This window comes from Corythoichthys intestinalis, chromosome 6 (genome assembly GCF_030265065.1).
Source record: "Corythoichthys intestinalis isolate RoL2023-P3 chromosome 6, ASM3026506v1, whole genome shotgun sequence".
Taxonomy (NCBI): Eukaryota; Metazoa; Chordata; class Actinopteri; order Syngnathiformes; family Syngnathidae; genus Corythoichthys; species Corythoichthys intestinalis.
Window position 1 is genome coordinate 56,276,790 of NC_080400.1, and position 17,659 is coordinate 56,294,448.

The window sequence follows — 17,659 nt, forward strand, 5'->3', positions numbered from 1 at the left end:
CACGGAGCAAAAGTTTCAATATATCGGGGATGGAAATACGCGATGCCTGGAAGCACCTTTATAAATCTGAAATTTGGGCTCATTTTGGCTTTTACTGCAAAAACTGAGCGATACAGTGTGACAAAAGCCACACAACATGCAAACTGTGCAATGCAAAATAAATATTGGTGGTCTTTGGGCCTTTTACTGGTTGATATTCCTGGATGCTGGAGCTAATGTTTTGGCCGGCATTTAAAAAAAAAAAAAACTGTTTGTTATTAACATGCTTTGAGAGTTTTTCTTTTCATATTTTGAATCCTGCATTTAAGCAGGTTTGGACTAAAGCTGGTCCGCACTAAAGCAGGGGAAAAGAGAAGATGTTATAATGAAAGCCATACTGTATATTGTTCAATATAGGGCAGCTGTGGCGCAGTTGGTAGCTGGAGTGGTCCTTGGACTGAAGGGTCAGCGGTTCGATTCCCGGTTACGACTGCCCACTGTTGAAGTGCCCTTAGGCAAGGCACTGAACCCTGATTTGCCTCCAATGGGCTGACAGCACCTTGCATGGCTGCAGCCCCTTTGGTGTGTGTGAATGTGTGCTGATGGAAAGCGCCTTGGGCATGGTATCATGCAGATAAATGCACTATATAAGTACCATTACCAAACATAAAATAAAAACATGTTTACGTGAGTGCTGGATGAGGTTCAAGAATAAATTGATATAAATGTACTTTTATGTCCATTTTGGTTTTTCTAAGTGATATACAAAAATCGCAATAATCGTCTTAAAGTGTTGTGTCGGGATTAATCAGGACCGAAACGAATTATGACCTGAGAATCCTGATATGACTAGTATTGCTAGATATAAGGCAATACGCTGACCATTAGATATCTCCAAACTAAGATGCTTGGGATTTGTTACACGAGCAGAACATTTGCATTAATGGTGCAAAAATTAAATGAACAATAAATTATTGAAAACAAATTATGAACTCATTATATACCTCATTTACTGTTTAGAAGCTGTGAGACTTTGTTGTTATTTTGAGCAAGAAGAACTCTGAATGTGATATGGCAATGCCTTATTGGCACTTTGCACAGGCACTTGATCCAAAAAACTGATGTTTTCACATTTTGATTCCAACAAATAATAATAGTGGTGCAATAGATGCAGTTTTTCCTATAACTTCAGTTGAAGTTTTTATTTTCACAGAATATTTATTGGAAAACCTGTTGTTAAATTTATCATTATTAAAGTATCCAGTGGGGCATCACAATACATTTAGCCATTATATTTTAAGTCAACAACCGCATATATCGCTATCAGTTTTATATCATTGTCGGACTTTTGGAGTTGGACAATGTCTGGATATCGGTTTAAAAGTTCATATCGGACTAAAAGGCTAGGTGCAATCAGCACGTCTTAAAACAAGAATCCGATTTTTCGTGTTTTTCCAACTTGAGTGAGGCATTGACTTGACGGTCTGAACGGGACAAGTTTTATAGAAGTAGACCATTTCAAATCCGATCTGGGTCACTTTTGTATGTGGTTTAAATCCGATCTGGGCTACATTTTTCCAGAATGTGGCGGCGGTCTGAACTGTCAAGTCTCCCAAATCAGAATTCATGCAGAAATTACGTCAGTAAAGAGCGAGAGCAGCACGCAAGACGGCAGCGATATAGCTCTTCATTAGCGTTAGTGCCTAGCTTGAACTCGGCTTTTAATACGCAGGAGGCTGGCTTGATCACAGTCATAAAAAAATACAATGAAGAAAAGGATAAGCCCGATAATTCTCGGTTTTTTACTGTGCTCCAAATGGGTTATATTTCAGAATTGCTTACATGGCAGAGTCGGTGCAAACTGTCGCACACACATAAAGCTTATGTGATGTGTCCGTCATGCACGCACAGTGCGTATTTATTTGTTTTATGCTTCTGTGCATGCGGGTCAGTTTGCTCAGCGCGTGTCAGACTCGAATTAGTTCGCATGCGTAATATTTGAATTGGATCAATGGACAAATGCAGTCTGAACGGGCAGGGCAAAAAAAAAAAAAAAACAGATGTGACAAAAAAATCGGAATTGTGTATTAAGACCTGCAGTATGAACCTAGCCCAATATATATATATACAGACAGTATATATATATATATATATATATATATATATATATATATATATATATATATATATATATATATATATATATATATATATATATATATATATATATATACTGTACATATAAATGTATAAGTGTTTGGCCCATCAAATCAGCACCAGAAACGTAAAAACAGATTTATTACTATTAGTAGAAAGTCTTAAGTTGGTTACAAAAGTGGGTTAAAAAAGTGTTCTTGCCAAGCGGAGACGAGGTGGAGACTCGGTGAAACAGCGCTGCTGCCATGGGGACACGCACTGACGTGCATAGGCGCTTGTTCGCCCAGTGTTCGACTCAAACACTCTCTATTGAACGGGAAAAAAAGGGCTTTTTGGAGCAGTCTCTGTTAAAATATCAGGGCTGTGTGTACTTATCAGGGCATCGGTGAAGCCTGAGTGGAGTAGAAAAGTATTTTAACCCTTTAACACCTAAGCCTATTTTGGCCGATTTGCATGCCTTTCATGTTGCCTTTATATTTCAAAGAAAAAATTGTTCACAATGGCCAGGTTGGGTCCCTTTTTTCAGGACACCATAACCTCCATGTCTAAACTGTTGTTTTCTTCACTGACCAATTATAATCAACATTTTGGACCCAAAAAGACAACAAAAAAATTGCAAAATCTTTTTTCAAAATTTGTCATGTTGATGTCCCATTGACAACCAAACATGCTCGACCAACCGTTTTGAAGCTTGATAATATTTATTCAACTTGTTAGCATAAACATTCAATAGAAAAAAATAGGACTGAATAGTTTTATGTTTGACAATTCAACACAAACAGCAGGTATGGCCATAGGCGTTTTTGGCCTTTACACGTACTATGGTCAAAATAGGTTATATACAGCACAAAATAGCGAGAAATTTAAATATATATATTCAGTGGGGCAGATAAGTATTTAGTCAATCACTAATTGTGCAACTTCTCCCACCTGAAAATATTAGAGAGGCCTGTAATTGTCAACATGGTTAAACCTCAACCATGAGAGACAGAATGTGGAAAAAAAAAACAGAAAATCACATTGTTTGATTTTTAAAGAATTTATTTGCAAATCATGGTGGAAAATAAGTATTTGGTCAATACCAAAAGTTCATCTCAATACTTTGTTATGTACCCTTTGTTGGCAATAACGAAGGCCAAACGTTTTCTGTAACTTTTCACAAGCTTTTCACACACTGTTGCTGGTATTTTGACCCATTCCTCCATGCAGATCTCCTCTAGAGCAGTGATGTTTTGGGGCTGGGCAACACGGACTTTCATCTCCCTCCGCAGACTTTCTATGGGGTTGAGACCTGGAGACTGGCTAGGCCACTCCAGGACCTTGAAATGCTTCTTACGAAGCCACTCCTTTGTTGCCCTGGCAGTGTGTTTGGGATCATTGTCATGCTGAAAGACCCACACACGTCTCATCTTCAATGCCCTTGCTGATGGAAGGAGATTTTCACTCAAAATCTCTCAATACATGGCCCCATTCATTCTTTCCTTTACACCAGACGTGTCCATAGTCCGGCCCGGGGGCCAAATGCGGCCCGTGGTCAAATTTCATCCGGCCCCCAGCCTCTGTCATAAAATCAATAACGTCTGGCCCGCACACAGACTTAATAAATTGGTCAGCAGTACTGCTACCAGCATATGAAGTACCTTACACACTAAATGCTGCTCCTCATTTACCCACTAAAAGGCAGTAGCATTCTAAGCAACATTACCCCGTGTGATCCTTTACTTCCAATTTTCTAAAATAGAGACAATCAACAAAAAAAAGATAGTTGACTGCGACGGCCGACGCTTCAAGGATAGGTGGAAATTGGACTATTTCTTCACTAAAATACGCAACAACTGTGTCTGCCTCATTTGCAAAGAGACAGTCGCTCTTTTTTAAAGAGTTCAATGTGAGGCGAATCAGGCGATATTACCAAACAAAACACCCTGACATGTACTGTATGACAAGATTACTGGGAAGATATGCAGCGAGAAAATGAAGCAACTTGAAGCTAGTTTAATTTCGCAGCAGCAGTATTTCGCAAGAGCCCGAGAGTCGAAAGAGAACACCACAAAGGCTAGTTGCGAGATTGTCGAAATTATTAATTGAAAAAATAATAAACTAAATGTGACACACAGAATGGCTTCCTAAAATTTGGTTAAATATATTGTTCTACGCAAAGGACGTCATCCAAGGTCGGACCCCCACATTTTTACCACACCAAATCTGGCCCCCTTTGCAGAAAGTTTGGACACCCCTGCTTTACACATATCAGTCTTCCTGGTCCCTTTGCAGAAAAACAGCCCCAAAGCATGATGTTTCCACCCCCATGCTTCACAGTGGGTATGCTGCAATTCAGTATTCTTTTTCCTCCAAACACGAGAACCCGTGTTTCTACCATAAAGTTCTATTTTGGTTTCATCTGACCATAACACATTCTCCCAGTCCTCTTCTGGATCATTCAAATGCTCTCTATCGAACCGCAGACGGGCCTGGACGTGTACTTTCTTCAGCAGGGGGACACGTCTGGCAGTGCAGGATTTGAGTCCCTACCGGCGCATTGTGTTACTGATAGTAGCCTTACTGTGGTCCCAGCTCTCTATAGGTCATTCACCAGGTCCCCCGTGTGGTTCTGGGATTTTTGCTCACCGTTCTTGTTATCATTTTGACGCCACGGGGTGAAGAGGGAGTTGAAAGTCCGTGTTGCCCAACTACAGCCCCAAAACATCACTGTGCTCTAGAGGAGATCTGCATGGAGGAATGGGCCAAATATCAGCAACAGTGTGTGAAAAGCTTGTGAAGAGTTACAGAAAACGTTTGGCCTCCGTTATTGCCAACAAAGCGTACATAACAAAGTGTTGAGATGAACCTTTGTTATTGACCAAATACTTATTTTCCACCATGATTTGCAAATAAATTCTTTAAAAATCAAACAATGTGATTTTCTGTTGTTTTTCTTTCCACATTCTGTCTCTCATGGTTGAGGTTTACCCATGTTGACAATTACAGGCCTCTAATATTTTCAAGTGGGAGAACTTGCACAATTAGTGGTTGACTAAATACTTATTTGCCCCACTGTATGTATGTATGTATGTATGTATGTATACATACATATACATATATATACTAGGGGTGTCAAACGATTAAAATTTTTAATCGAGTTAATTACTGCTTAAAAATTAATTAATCGTAATTAATCGCAATTAATCGCAATTCAAACCATCTCTCAAGTATGCCATATTTTTCTGTAAATTATTGTTGGAATGGAAAGATATATACATACAACATACTGTACATAAGTGCTGTATTTGTTTATTATAACAATACATCCACAAATGGCATTATTAACATTCTTTTCTGTTTAAGTGATCCATGGATACTAAGACTTGTAGTTCATAAAAGATAAATGTTATAGTTACAAGTTATAGTAATTTTATATTAAAACCCCTCTTCATATTTTCGTTTTAATAAAATTTGTACAATTTTCAATCAAAAGTAGAGTTAATATAATAATAAGAAGAATAAAAATAACAATAATAAGAATTGAGTGACCAAACTCTGAGTAATGCCAGTTCACTTTGCATTGTTGTTTAGCTGTGTGAGAATAGGGCCTCATTACTACAGACTGAAGTGCTTTTCATTTTGTGAACATTATTTTTTTTTTTGAAAGATAGCAATATTATTTTTGTTGTGCTTTCACAATACTTCTGTTTGTTGTGAAGGAGTTGCAGAAGCGTATGCCAATAAACGGCGCAGCCCAAAGAACGCCTGTGTCCACTCGCCTTTATAAAAGATATATCTCTGTGCATATCTTACCCAAAATACAACAAGAGACACATAATTTCCACTAAAAGAAAGCAAACTTAGCGAAATATGTGTGGAGCACAAAGCAACAGCATAAACGTCTCACAACTACTAATTCTCCCACTATTAGAAGGAATAACATTAGTATGGAACGGCGCTGCGCTGCCCCCAAGCGGCCGGTGGCATTCTCTTCACTCTTAATGTCCATAAACGGCCTCATTGAAATCTGTTTGAGGCAATGCGAGAGCGGCTCATTCAGTGCACGCGTTAATTGCGTCAAATATTTTAACATGATTAATTTAGAAAATTAATTAACGCCCGTTGAAGCGATAATTTTGACAGCCCTAATATATATATATATATATATATATATAAATATATATATATATAATCTAACACAAAAAGGGTTTAGAGGATATCTCTTTGTGAGGTTAGGTTACCTTATCAAAAGTATACATGCAATCAAGCTTCTCGAACACACACATCTTTATACAAATTGAAAAGATTGATAATGAAGAAAAAAATATATATATATAACCTTGAAAAAAAGTTACAAAAATAATGGCAAGTAGTTCAGTTCAATTTTTTTCCAGCAAGCGACTGAAATTTTTTTTTTTTTTTTTTTTTTTTTTTGTGACTCCAAAGTTTCCTCTTGAACAGGACAATGAGCTACATAACACACGTCGCACAGCCCACTCTTTCGCAGTTTGCGCGCTGTCACTTCTACTCGCTGAGACGCCGACTCATCCGAGGAAAACAACGACAAATATGGCTCATCCTTTTCCTTGAGTTAATTAAATAATGCATTGGCTTGCGCTAAATTTAGTTTTCATTACATTCTGCACGTTTCAGTCGCTCGCTCAATCCATTCTGCACGTTTCAAAGTCGCTCGCTCAATCCAACCGGCTGGTGCTCACTCCGAATGCCTCCCTTTCCTTAGGTGGCGCCTCGGTCGGCAATTTATTAAAAATGTTCACATTAGGTTAGTCCTTCTTGACCTCACAACGGCTCTTGGGAAATGTAGTCTTTCGTGCTGCTTTCCGTTTTGAAAAAGGACAAGAAATGAAGGAAATATGGAGATAAACACATGGTCCATGCAGTGTTTTAATGGTTATTTATGAGTGCAATACAGCTATAAAACTCAAATGACATTATCTCCCGTTTTACTTGGTCGTTTGACTTCAAATAAAAACTGGTGTGGACAGCAACTTCTGTACTTTCAAACGAGAGCAACCAGCGGCACGTGGGTCACGTAATTACAGCGTAACGAGGCTTCAAAGATGATATGCGTAAACACATCGCCGCCGACACTTTCGGTGTTAAAGGGTTAAATTAACAATAAAAATGTAATTTAAATTTAAATTAATAATAAAAATTCCTTATAGCTGTAGCTATATAGCTGCCTTTAGGTAGCTAGCTTCACAGGTTCCACCTTGAAATCAAAACAACTAACATCCTGGAGATATTTTTGAATGATTTACCAAACAGTTACATAGATGATCATTCACTGTATGTATCTATGTTATCATGGGAGCAATGTGCAATATGATAGCTTACAATCTCGTGTATAATCTTTTCACAAAGCACCGGTTTCAGTGTGTGAGCCACCTCAGACACACCTGTAAGGTAGGTGCGCCTTTGACTTCAAAAGCCGGCTCTTCCAGACCACTCCCTCTCTCTATTTCTCCCTCTATACACAGTTTTTTTTTGTTTACAGTATTTTCAACTGTATCCACGGTTCCACATTTATTGAGTTTGTTTGTTTCTGAATGGACTTCGAAAAATAGTTTCACGATTAGCAAATAGTCGATTTCAACCTGACAATAAAGGAGTACAGATATTTCCCTCCTGCGGTGACACAACTGTAACGTCAGTCACTGTCAAACCTAGTTTTTCCAGTTTCGAAAAAGGAACAGACAGATAAGGTTCATGGCTCCTTACATTTTAGTCTGACTTTTGTGTCTTTCCACTCATACGCACACATTATGTAAACATCTGTCCTAAAGGGGATGATGATGGGGGTTTTTTTGGACTGACAGCGAGAGCTGTTAAGATGCCTTGCTTTTATCATTGTAGTACTATTGTGAAACAGAGTAATAAACCCATTTTTTAAGCTAATACAATACGTAATTAGCCTATTTGACAATATTAGTGTCCACAGAGACAGTCTAGAGGACTTCAAACTACAGCAAGATTGATGCCTAATCAAGGTGAGGTCTAGTGTAGAATCTGCACTCGCTACTGCCTATTGTATTCTTTGTGGGAAACACTGTCAAACTAATTGAAACACTCTGCCAAGATGAACAAAAAGAAATGATGCGATAATTAAGATGAGACAACTTTAGAGAGGATTGTATGTCATCAAGCAATACAGGTTTGATTTCTTTACGTGTACTGTAGGGTAAATGTGTCATGAACCACCTATTTTTTGACAAGTATCCAGATAGAATACCGTCCTGGACTTCACGATGTGCTACAGTTGTGTTCAAAATCATTCAACCACCACAGTAGATACGTGTTTTTGCAAGTTTGACATTTATTTTTTATCTTGTTTATAATCACATTACAGTGCTGGCCAAAAGTATTAGCACCCCTGAAATTCTTTCAGATATTGCTCAATTTCTCCCAGAAAATGATTACAATAACAAACGCTTTGGTAGTAATATCTTCATTTATTTTGCTTGCAATGAAAAAACACAAAAGAGAATGAAAAAAAAAAATTAAATCATTTCCATATTACGGAAAACTCCAAAAATGGGCCGGACGAAAGTTTTGGCACCCTCAGCCTAATACTTCGTAGCACAACCTTTAGACAAAATAACTGCAAAAAAATCGCTTCCGGTATCCATCAATGAGTTTCTTACAATACTCTGATGGACTTTTAGACCATCCTTCTTTAGTCAACTGCTCCAGGTCTCTGAGATTTGAAGGGTGCCTTCCCCAGACTGCCATTTTCAGATCTCTCCACAGGTGTTCTATGGGATTCAGGTCTGGATTCATAGCTGGCCACTTTAGAAGTCTCCAGTGCTTTCTCTCAAACCATTTTCTAGTGCTTTTTCAAGTATGTTTTGGGTCATTGTCCTGCTGGAAGACCCATGACCTCTGAGGGAGACCCAGCTTTCTCACACTGGGCCTAACATTATGCTGCAAAATTTGTTGGCAGTCTTCAGACTTCATAATGCCATGCACACGGTCAAGTAGTCCAGTGCCAGAGGCAGCATAGCAACCACAAAACATCAGGGAACCTCCACCACGTTTGACTGTGGGGACCGTGTTCTTTACTTTGAAGGCCTCGTTTTTCCCCCCTGTAAACTCTATGTTGATGCCTTTCCCCAAAAAGCTTTACTTTTGTCTCATCTGACCAGAGAACATTCTTCCAAAACGTTTTTGGTCTTCTCAGGTAAGTTTTGGCAAACTCCAGCCAGGATTTTTCATGTCTCTGGGTCAAAAGTGGGGTCTTCCTGGGTATGCTACCATAGAGTCCCTTTTCATTCAGATGCCAACGGATAGTACATGTTGACACTGTTGTACCCTCGGAATGCAGGACAACTTGAACTTGTTTGGATGTTAGTCGAGGTTCTTTATCCACCATCTGCACAGTCTTCCGTTGAAATCTCTCGTCAAGCTTTCTTTTCCATCCACATCTAGGGAGGTTGGCCACAGTGCCATGGGCTTTACACTTATTGATGACACTGCGTAGACTCCGGAACATTCAGGTGTTTTGAGATGGACTTGTAGCCTTGAAATTGCCCAAGCTTCCTCACAATTGTGCTTCTCAAGTCCTCAGACAGTTCTTTGGTCTTCTTTCTCTTCTCAATGCTCAATGTGGTACACACAAGGACAAAGGACAGAGGTTGGGTCAACCTTAATCCATTTTAACTGGCTGTAAGTGTGATTTAGTTATTGCCACCACTTGATATGTGCCACAGGTAAGTAACAGGTGCTGTCAATTACACAAATTAGAGAAGCATCACATGATTTTTCAAAGGATGCCAATCCTTTTGTCCGGCCCATTTTTGGAGTTTTGTGTAAAATGATAAAGATTTATTTTTTCCCCCATGCTCTTTCGTGTGTTTTTTTCATTACAAGCAAAATAAATGAAGATATTACTACCAAAGCATTTGTAATTGCAATCATTTTCTGGGACAAATTGAGCATTATCTGACAGAATTGCAGGGGTGTCAATACTTTTGGCCAGCACTGTAAATAATGACATGTCAAATAGACAAAGACAACTGAAATAACAAAAATATTTTTGGGGAATATTGTCATTTATGGCCTTAGTGTGATTACGTCATTGACATAATTATTCAATCCCTTGGGTATGTATAACCTTAGTACTTAGTACAACATCCTTTGCAACAATAGCATCCTTTAGACATTAAGCATAGCTTGACACAAGTTTCTTGCAATGATCCACAGGTATCTTTGCCCATTTCTCATAGGCAAAGGCCTCCAGTTCATTAACATTTTTGGGCTTGCATGCTGCAACTACCTTTTTCAAGTACCACCAGGAATTTCAAATGGGATTTAAGTCTGGTGATTTTAATGGCTATTCCAGAATCTTCCAGCACTTCTTTTGCAACCAAGATGTGGTAGATGTTGAGGCATGCTTAGGATCATTGTCCTGTTGGAAGGTCCAACCTCACCCAAGCCTCAGCTTTGTCAATGACTGCATGACATTTGCATCCAAGATCTCCTGGTATTGAACTGAATTCATAATACCTTGCACTTGCTGAAGATTCCCTGTACCTGAGAAGCAATAAACAACCCCAGCACATGACTGACCCCCCACCGTGCTTCACAGTAGATAGGGTGTTCTTTTCTTTATAAGCATCATTCTTTCTCCTCCACACGTACCGTTGATCCATTGACCCAAAAAGTTCCAGTTTGGTCTCATCACTTCAGAGAACATTATCCCAAAACCTTTGTGGTTTGTCTACATGGATTTTGCCATACTTCTTTTGGAGTCAGCAGGGGGGTGCGCCTGGGAGTTCTTGTATTAAAGCCATCATTTCTCAGTGTGTGTCTTATTGTCCAGGATGAAATCTGAATACCTTCCTATGCCATGTCCTGTTCCTCAGCTGTGGGATTTTTCTCCACCTTTCACTTCAGGTATCGCACAGCAGTTGCAGACAGTAACCTCTTTCGACCATGCCTATGTAGCGTTTCCACTGTGCCTTTTGCTTTAAACTTGTGAACTATGCTCCCATTTGTGTCTCTTGAAATTTTTAGTCCTTTTGCTATCTTTTCATAATCCATATTCTTGCTTATGAAGTGTAGTGACGTGCTCTCTGAACTTTTTTGACCTTCCTTGGAATTCACCATGTTGTAAAGATGTCATTAACTGCCAAGAAGAGCCATGTGTCACAGTCTATTTAAATCTGCTTAATTGCTGCTCATTAGGGTTTCATTCACATCTAAAGATATTTTCATCAGCTGTTTGACAACACCTAATGGAAACCTTTGTCCATAAGAGTGGTGGACTTGGGGTGGGGGGTTGAATAATTTTGTCAATGAGGTAATGACAGAAAGGCCATTAATTGGAATATTCCCCAAATATTTTTGTTATTTCAGTTGCATTTGTCTATTTGACACGTCGTTATTTGATGTGATTATAAACTAGATGAAATATGAATGTCAAACTTGCAAAAACACTTATCCACTGTGGGGGTTGAATAATTTTGAACAGAACTGTACGTGAAGAATAGAAAAAATCTTTTGATAAGTCAGCCATGTGAACCGCGAATCAATCGATGGTACTGAATGTCATTTACCTCTACAACTAAATATGGCCATAGACTTCATAATGTATTGACGGGACACGGAGCGTGGGACCAATTCATAGGGGGCCTATCTCCGTCAAAGCTGGGTGGAAACACAGACAAAGAGGTTTTCCCGTTGAAAATTCTTGTGAATAAATGCTGAAATGATTAAAAATTATATGGATGTAAAACAGTCTCGATTCTTGGTTAAAAGCAAAGGAAAAAAAAGTGCAGTTAGCGCTTATTTTACTTAAATATGTTGAATGTGCTGCTACTCTTTAAGCCACTGTGACACCGCCTTATCACCACAAAGAGCTATTTATGTTGAAAATTCTTGTGAATAAATGCGTAAATCCCTGAATTCTTTATAGATATGGATGTAAAACAGTCTCATTTCTTTGTTAAAAAAGCAAAGAACTGGGAAGCTAGCATTTATTTTACCTAAATATGTCGAATGTGCTGCTAGTCTAAGCCATTGTGATGCCGCCTTATCACCACAAAGAGCTTTTTATGTTTAAAATTCTTGTGAATGAATGCTTAAATCCCTGAATTCTTTATAGATATGGATGTAAAACAGTCTCATTTCTTTGTTAAAAGAGCAAATTCGTTACTTTTTCAAGGTTTTTATCTGAGTTTGTTCTACATGATAAAATGTCTGAGTGATTGCTTGTCCGAGACTGGTGATTCCATACTTTTTGGTAGGGGTATAACTGTATAACTGAGGGAGCATGGTGCAGAAACGGGTTAGTCTTTTTTTTTTTTTTTTTTGGACACTCCAGGACACTCTACATTGAATTATTCTTTCACACCGCACTCGACGTTGATAAGCTACTACTGTAGCCACAGCTGCCCTGGGGCAGTCCAACAGAAACAAGGCAGCCAATCCGCGCCATCGCCCCTCCCAACCACAATCAACCGCTCTTTCTCACACTACTTTCACACAGGCAAGTAGGGTGAAGTATTTTGCCCAAGGACACAATCACAATGGCACAGGTGGGAGTGGGTGGGAGCTGGAATTGAACCCCCAATCTTTTAGTGAGTGGACCACCTGCGCCACTGTCACCCCTTTACATAGCTAGAGCTCATCAGAAGGGTGTCAACAAACGACCCATATTAAAGGGAACCACGGATAAAAAGACGTAGTTCTTTAAAAGATAAATGTCAGTACGAGTAATAATAATTTGATTTTAAAACACCTCTTAATGTTTTCGTTTTAATATATTTTATACAATTTTAAATATAAAAATAAACTAGTAGCTCGCCATTGTTCACAGGGCCGCAGTCACTCTAACTATGTTAGGTAGTGATTTAAATACTCCACAAGGTGACAATGGCAAGTTTTAGATTAATAAGACATCAAGCCAATGAGTGCGTTCTGCTCCTCGACTGATACCGTACCTCCCTGTTTTTTTATTTTTTATAGACTGGGTCTGTTGTGATTCACATTCATTTGAGTGTTGTCTTCACATGACTCCTAAAAAATGGCTCCCAGCGTCATAGTTTGTGTATTGTGACTAAATATTGCCATCCAGTGTATTTGTTGAGCTAAAGGAGTTGCTAAAATGTTCAAATAAAGTTTGACAAAAGTCAGTAAGTTTTATGTGTATTTTGCGCATCTATTTTTAAGTGAATGCCAGTTCTCTTTGCATTGTTGTGTTTACTGTGTGAGAATAGGGCCTAAGTAATACAGATTAAAGCACTTTTCTTGTTGGTGACATTTTTTGAGAGATATGAATATTAGTTTTGTAGTATTTTCACTATATGATACTTATGTGTGTTGTGAAAGAGTTGCCGAAGCTTATGCCAATAAACGGCGCGGTCCGAGCTACGAACCTGTATGCCTGTGTCCACTCTCCTTTCTCTCTCCCACTGTGGATTGAAGAAACTGCAGCGTCAGTCAAGGGACAAAACGCACTCATTGGCTTGATCCCTAATTAATATAAACTCGCCATTGACACCATGTGGCGTATTTAAATCCCTACCTTACATAATTAAAGAGTGGCACATATTTTTTGTTGTTGTTGTTTTTTTTTTAGAATGACAGGTAGAATTCTGGCAGTGTGGCCCTGTGACGTCACCGCACTGCGACGTCAACAACAATGGCGACCTACTAGTAAAAAGAATTTTATAAATTGTATGAATACGAAAACATCAAGAGGGGTTTCAATATCGAATTATAATAACTTGTACTAACATTTATCTTTTAAGAACTACAAGTCTTTCTATCCGTGGATCCCTTTAAAATTCAAACGACTATAGTTAATGCCGAATGCAACAGATAATATGAACGATAATGAATACTCACAAAATTCTCCTGTAGTTCTTCTCCTGGTAAACCTGATTAATGACGTACTTGATAAAGACATGGAAGTGCCCCACAGCATGGTTGTAAACAATGTCACACACATCCGAAATCACAATTGACTTTTCAATTCGGTGTTCGAGATCCATCAGGAACCTTAAAAGATAAGAAAAGCTTCATGATCGATTTTTCTGAAATTGATCTTTTTAAATGGATTACATCATGCAAGTACGATCAGTGATTTGTACTGAGCAAAGCTTTTTATCCTACCGTTCACTGGCTTTCATAACTTCTTCAATGTTGGAGAACAGAAAGTGCATGTCTGACTGGCTGAGTGTGTTTATCAATGAGGGGTTCTTTAAGAAGTGAGTTTCTAGAATCTCCAAACTCTTGTAGTAGGATGCTTCCGAAGTGATAAGTTCAAACATGGCCTGGACAAAAATAAAATTGAAAGTACAGTCTCAGCACGTGTTTTCATCAGCCTTTCTCTGGCGTTAACCTATCAGCTTGTCCAGCTGTTCAATTTTCTAATTTTTTGTTTGTCTTTAGTTCTTTATTTTCTTTCAGACTTGCTCGTTTCATTGATGCTGTGTTGTCTGGTACCTTCTCTAATTCCTGTTGCTACCTTCTGTAGTCAGTTCAGTTTAGTCCCGGGTTTTGTTAGCTACTTTAAACATGCTATGAAATACCACAGCAAATGAGCAGCTTTTATTCCTTTGTTGCCGTTTGACTGTTCTGTCGTTCTGTCAACATGTACTAGCTAATGCAGCAATATAAAGCTAGGCATTATCATCAATTCTGGTTGTGATGTCACAATCATAATTGCTGAAAAAAAGTGGGCGGGTGGAGTAACTACAGCCAGATTTGAGTGCTAAAACCTTTTATTACATGTAAAATTACTAGGGATGTCCTGATTTCCGATCACGTGATCGGAAATCGGGCAGATCGCACCATTTTTCAGAGGATCTGAGTCAGGTGATAAGGATCGGGTTTTTAATTTAAAAAATATATTGATGTTTTTCTTCTTCATGCTCGTTCAGTGCCATAGCTTCTCACCCCCTCCCCTCCTAAGCAGTGCAGCCAAACTGTCCAGCTTGCATTTGGTACTTAAAGTTGACGATGACTGACAGGTTTGTAGCTTTTATCTTGCCAGAGAATCTTTTTTCAAAGTTTTTTTTCGGTATCGAATTGGTATCGGCAGATTTTCAAAATCAGGTGACTCAGACTCAGGTGCAAAAATATGCGATCGGGTCATCCCTACCAAAAACGCTACTGCCCATATACGTCAGATTTTAAGTTACGTGACTTTTGCTTTTCATTAAATTATTTTACATATATATATAAATAAAACGTTTTATTTCTATTTCCTATTGATTTTGTTGTAACTTTCTTGATGTGATTTTGTTGTAACTTTCTTGATGATTTAATGGGATTTTTATAAATCATTGTATTTGTGTTTTTGGATTTTAATGCTTTGTAAAACACTTTGAATTACCTCGTGTTGAACTGTGCTTTACAAATAAATTTGCCTCACTTTACCAATAAATTAAGACTCGTTGACAGTGTGTTCAGGGAGGTTATCTCCCTGTGGTCTAACGAAACCATGCACTTTTGAAAGAAAATAACTAAAACCCATCCATTGGCACTGTAGTAAACACATTCAAAAACAATGGCAAAGTCAAACTACATGATAAATTACGTAGATAAATCAATCAATAAATGATAGCTGTGGCCGTCCAATTTACACAACATTAACAAAATTCACCTCTTGCATTATAATCTCTTTTTGTGGTAGCTCGTTGAGTAGTCCACTGGCTTGCACCACATCCAGGTTCTGCCACAAGCTCAGCGCTCGGGTATTGTTCCTCAGCTGTAGTTGTAATGCCGGACGGGATGAGATGTTGGATCCTGCCAACATGGAGGAAGGAAGGCCATACTCGCGCTGACGCCTTTGCTCAATCTCCTGCTTCTTTGATGTATCTCTGTATTCCTGATACAAAAAGCCTGGAAAACAATATAATATGGCATTAACTTGCAGGAGTGATCATTCACTACAAGCCCTATCCGTACAAATGGAATGGATGGCTCAATGGCAGCCAATGACTATGAGTTACCATACCTGAGTTCAAATTCTCTAGCCACACACAAGCCTGATACTGTCGCACCTGTTCTTAATCAGTAACTAACGTGAGGACCTGTCTGACTAGGGCCTTAGGCCCCAAGTACACCAGATGCGTGATCGTTGCGGTTCCGGTCCGACTCCGGTATAAAGTAGCGCCGGAGCAAATCCGTTCCGTTCCCATCATATCCTATTGTTCAACGTATACCGGCCGCGTCAGTGCTCCGGATTGACTGCGAACCACCTCCGGCGTGCCGCATGCCCGCCGGATGGTATAGGCTATTTTCTATTTTTGCCAGACACGCATCTGACAAAATGGGCGGAGCTGGGCCTGACGTCTAAAGCCCAGGTGCCTAATCACGGTTTAAACACGAGCGAAGATGGATGATGAGCGCTTCATCATGGACGTGGAAACTGGAAAGTCACAAAGTAATATACGATGCAGAAGATCGTTATTATAAGGACAGCATTAAAAGCAAAGCTGCAAGGTGTCCTATTATGTGTGTTTTTCTGGCAATGATATCAAACACACGGCATGCTGACAACTTTGAGCGAAAAAAAAAAAAGCTGCGTATCTGGAAGTGGTTCCACTGCAGAAATTCTCATGTCCGGCGCACACACAATGTCGGTTTGTATACAGAGTCGAGGGGGAAAAGTACGAAAGAGAAAAAAGAGACCCACACAAGTTTCGACCTGGTGGTCTATTCAAGACGTTTCTCTTTCTTTCCTACATTTCACTTGACTCTTCATAGAAAAAACAACAGTTTGCGCTGGGCACAGGAATCTGCAGTGTTGAGACACCAATTCCAAGTACGCTGTTTTTTAGTTCGTGTAATATAGAATTCGCTATCCATTTTATAAATATTACAGATTATTTAACAGTTGTTTATAACAGCTCTATGAGATGTTATGTGCCATAATTTTTAAATGTGCACAGAGATATAAACCCACCGACACAACCAAGGGCATAATAGCCCCCTTTCCCCCCACACACGGAGCCCTGATCTCAACATGATGCAGTCAATCTGGAATTAAGAGACAGACACAACTAAAATACCGTATTGTAGCGTCGCCGGGGCTGTCATCGGTGGGTTAATTTATGCACCAACGCGGGGCTGTCATTGGTGTGCTGGTGCACCAGCGCGACGCTCCGATTGGTGGACTAGATAGCGTCAGTGTATATAGTTGTTGTTTTTGCATTGGTGAGGTGGCGGGAAGTTAATAAAGAAAAAGAGGAAAAAGGCGTTGAAGCTCGTGTGTTGTTTTCGCGGCCAAACTTCCGCTTAGCAAATGTTACAATATCAATATGCAAGGGAAATAAAGTGCTCTTTCTCTGATGAGTACAGACTCCGTGTGTTTGTCGTTGTTTTAAATGGCACATTATCGCGCGCGATCACGCGAGATCTCACGAGGGGACGGAGTTGGCAGACCGCAGCCGCGCGCAGCCGGTATGATTTGCCTGTTTTTGACGTACTGCGTGGCACACAGTCAACACTGAACCGGACCGGAACCGCAACTATCATGCATCTGGTGTACTTGGGCCTTTATTCAGAC

The 17,659-nt window shown here is 39.3% G+C and overlaps 1 protein-coding gene across 2 annotated transcripts in view; it reads right to left on the minus strand.

Annotated features, from left to right (window-relative positions):
- Positions 1-17,659, minus strand: part of ngef (neuronal guanine nucleotide exchange factor) — a 62,798-nt gene that overhangs the window by 24,849 nt on the left and 20,290 nt on the right. For both annotated transcript variants that reach the window (XM_057838664.1, XM_057838663.1), the window contains exons 5-7: positions 15,752-15,990; positions 14,257-14,417; positions 13,990-14,142 (exon numbers count right to left, since the gene is read on the minus strand). In XM_057838664.1, the coding sequence (XP_057694647.1) occupies positions 13,990-14,142; positions 14,257-14,417; positions 15,752-15,990 (553 nt within the window). The remainder of the gene's footprint in view (positions 1-13,989; positions 14,143-14,256; positions 14,418-15,751; positions 15,991-17,659) is intronic.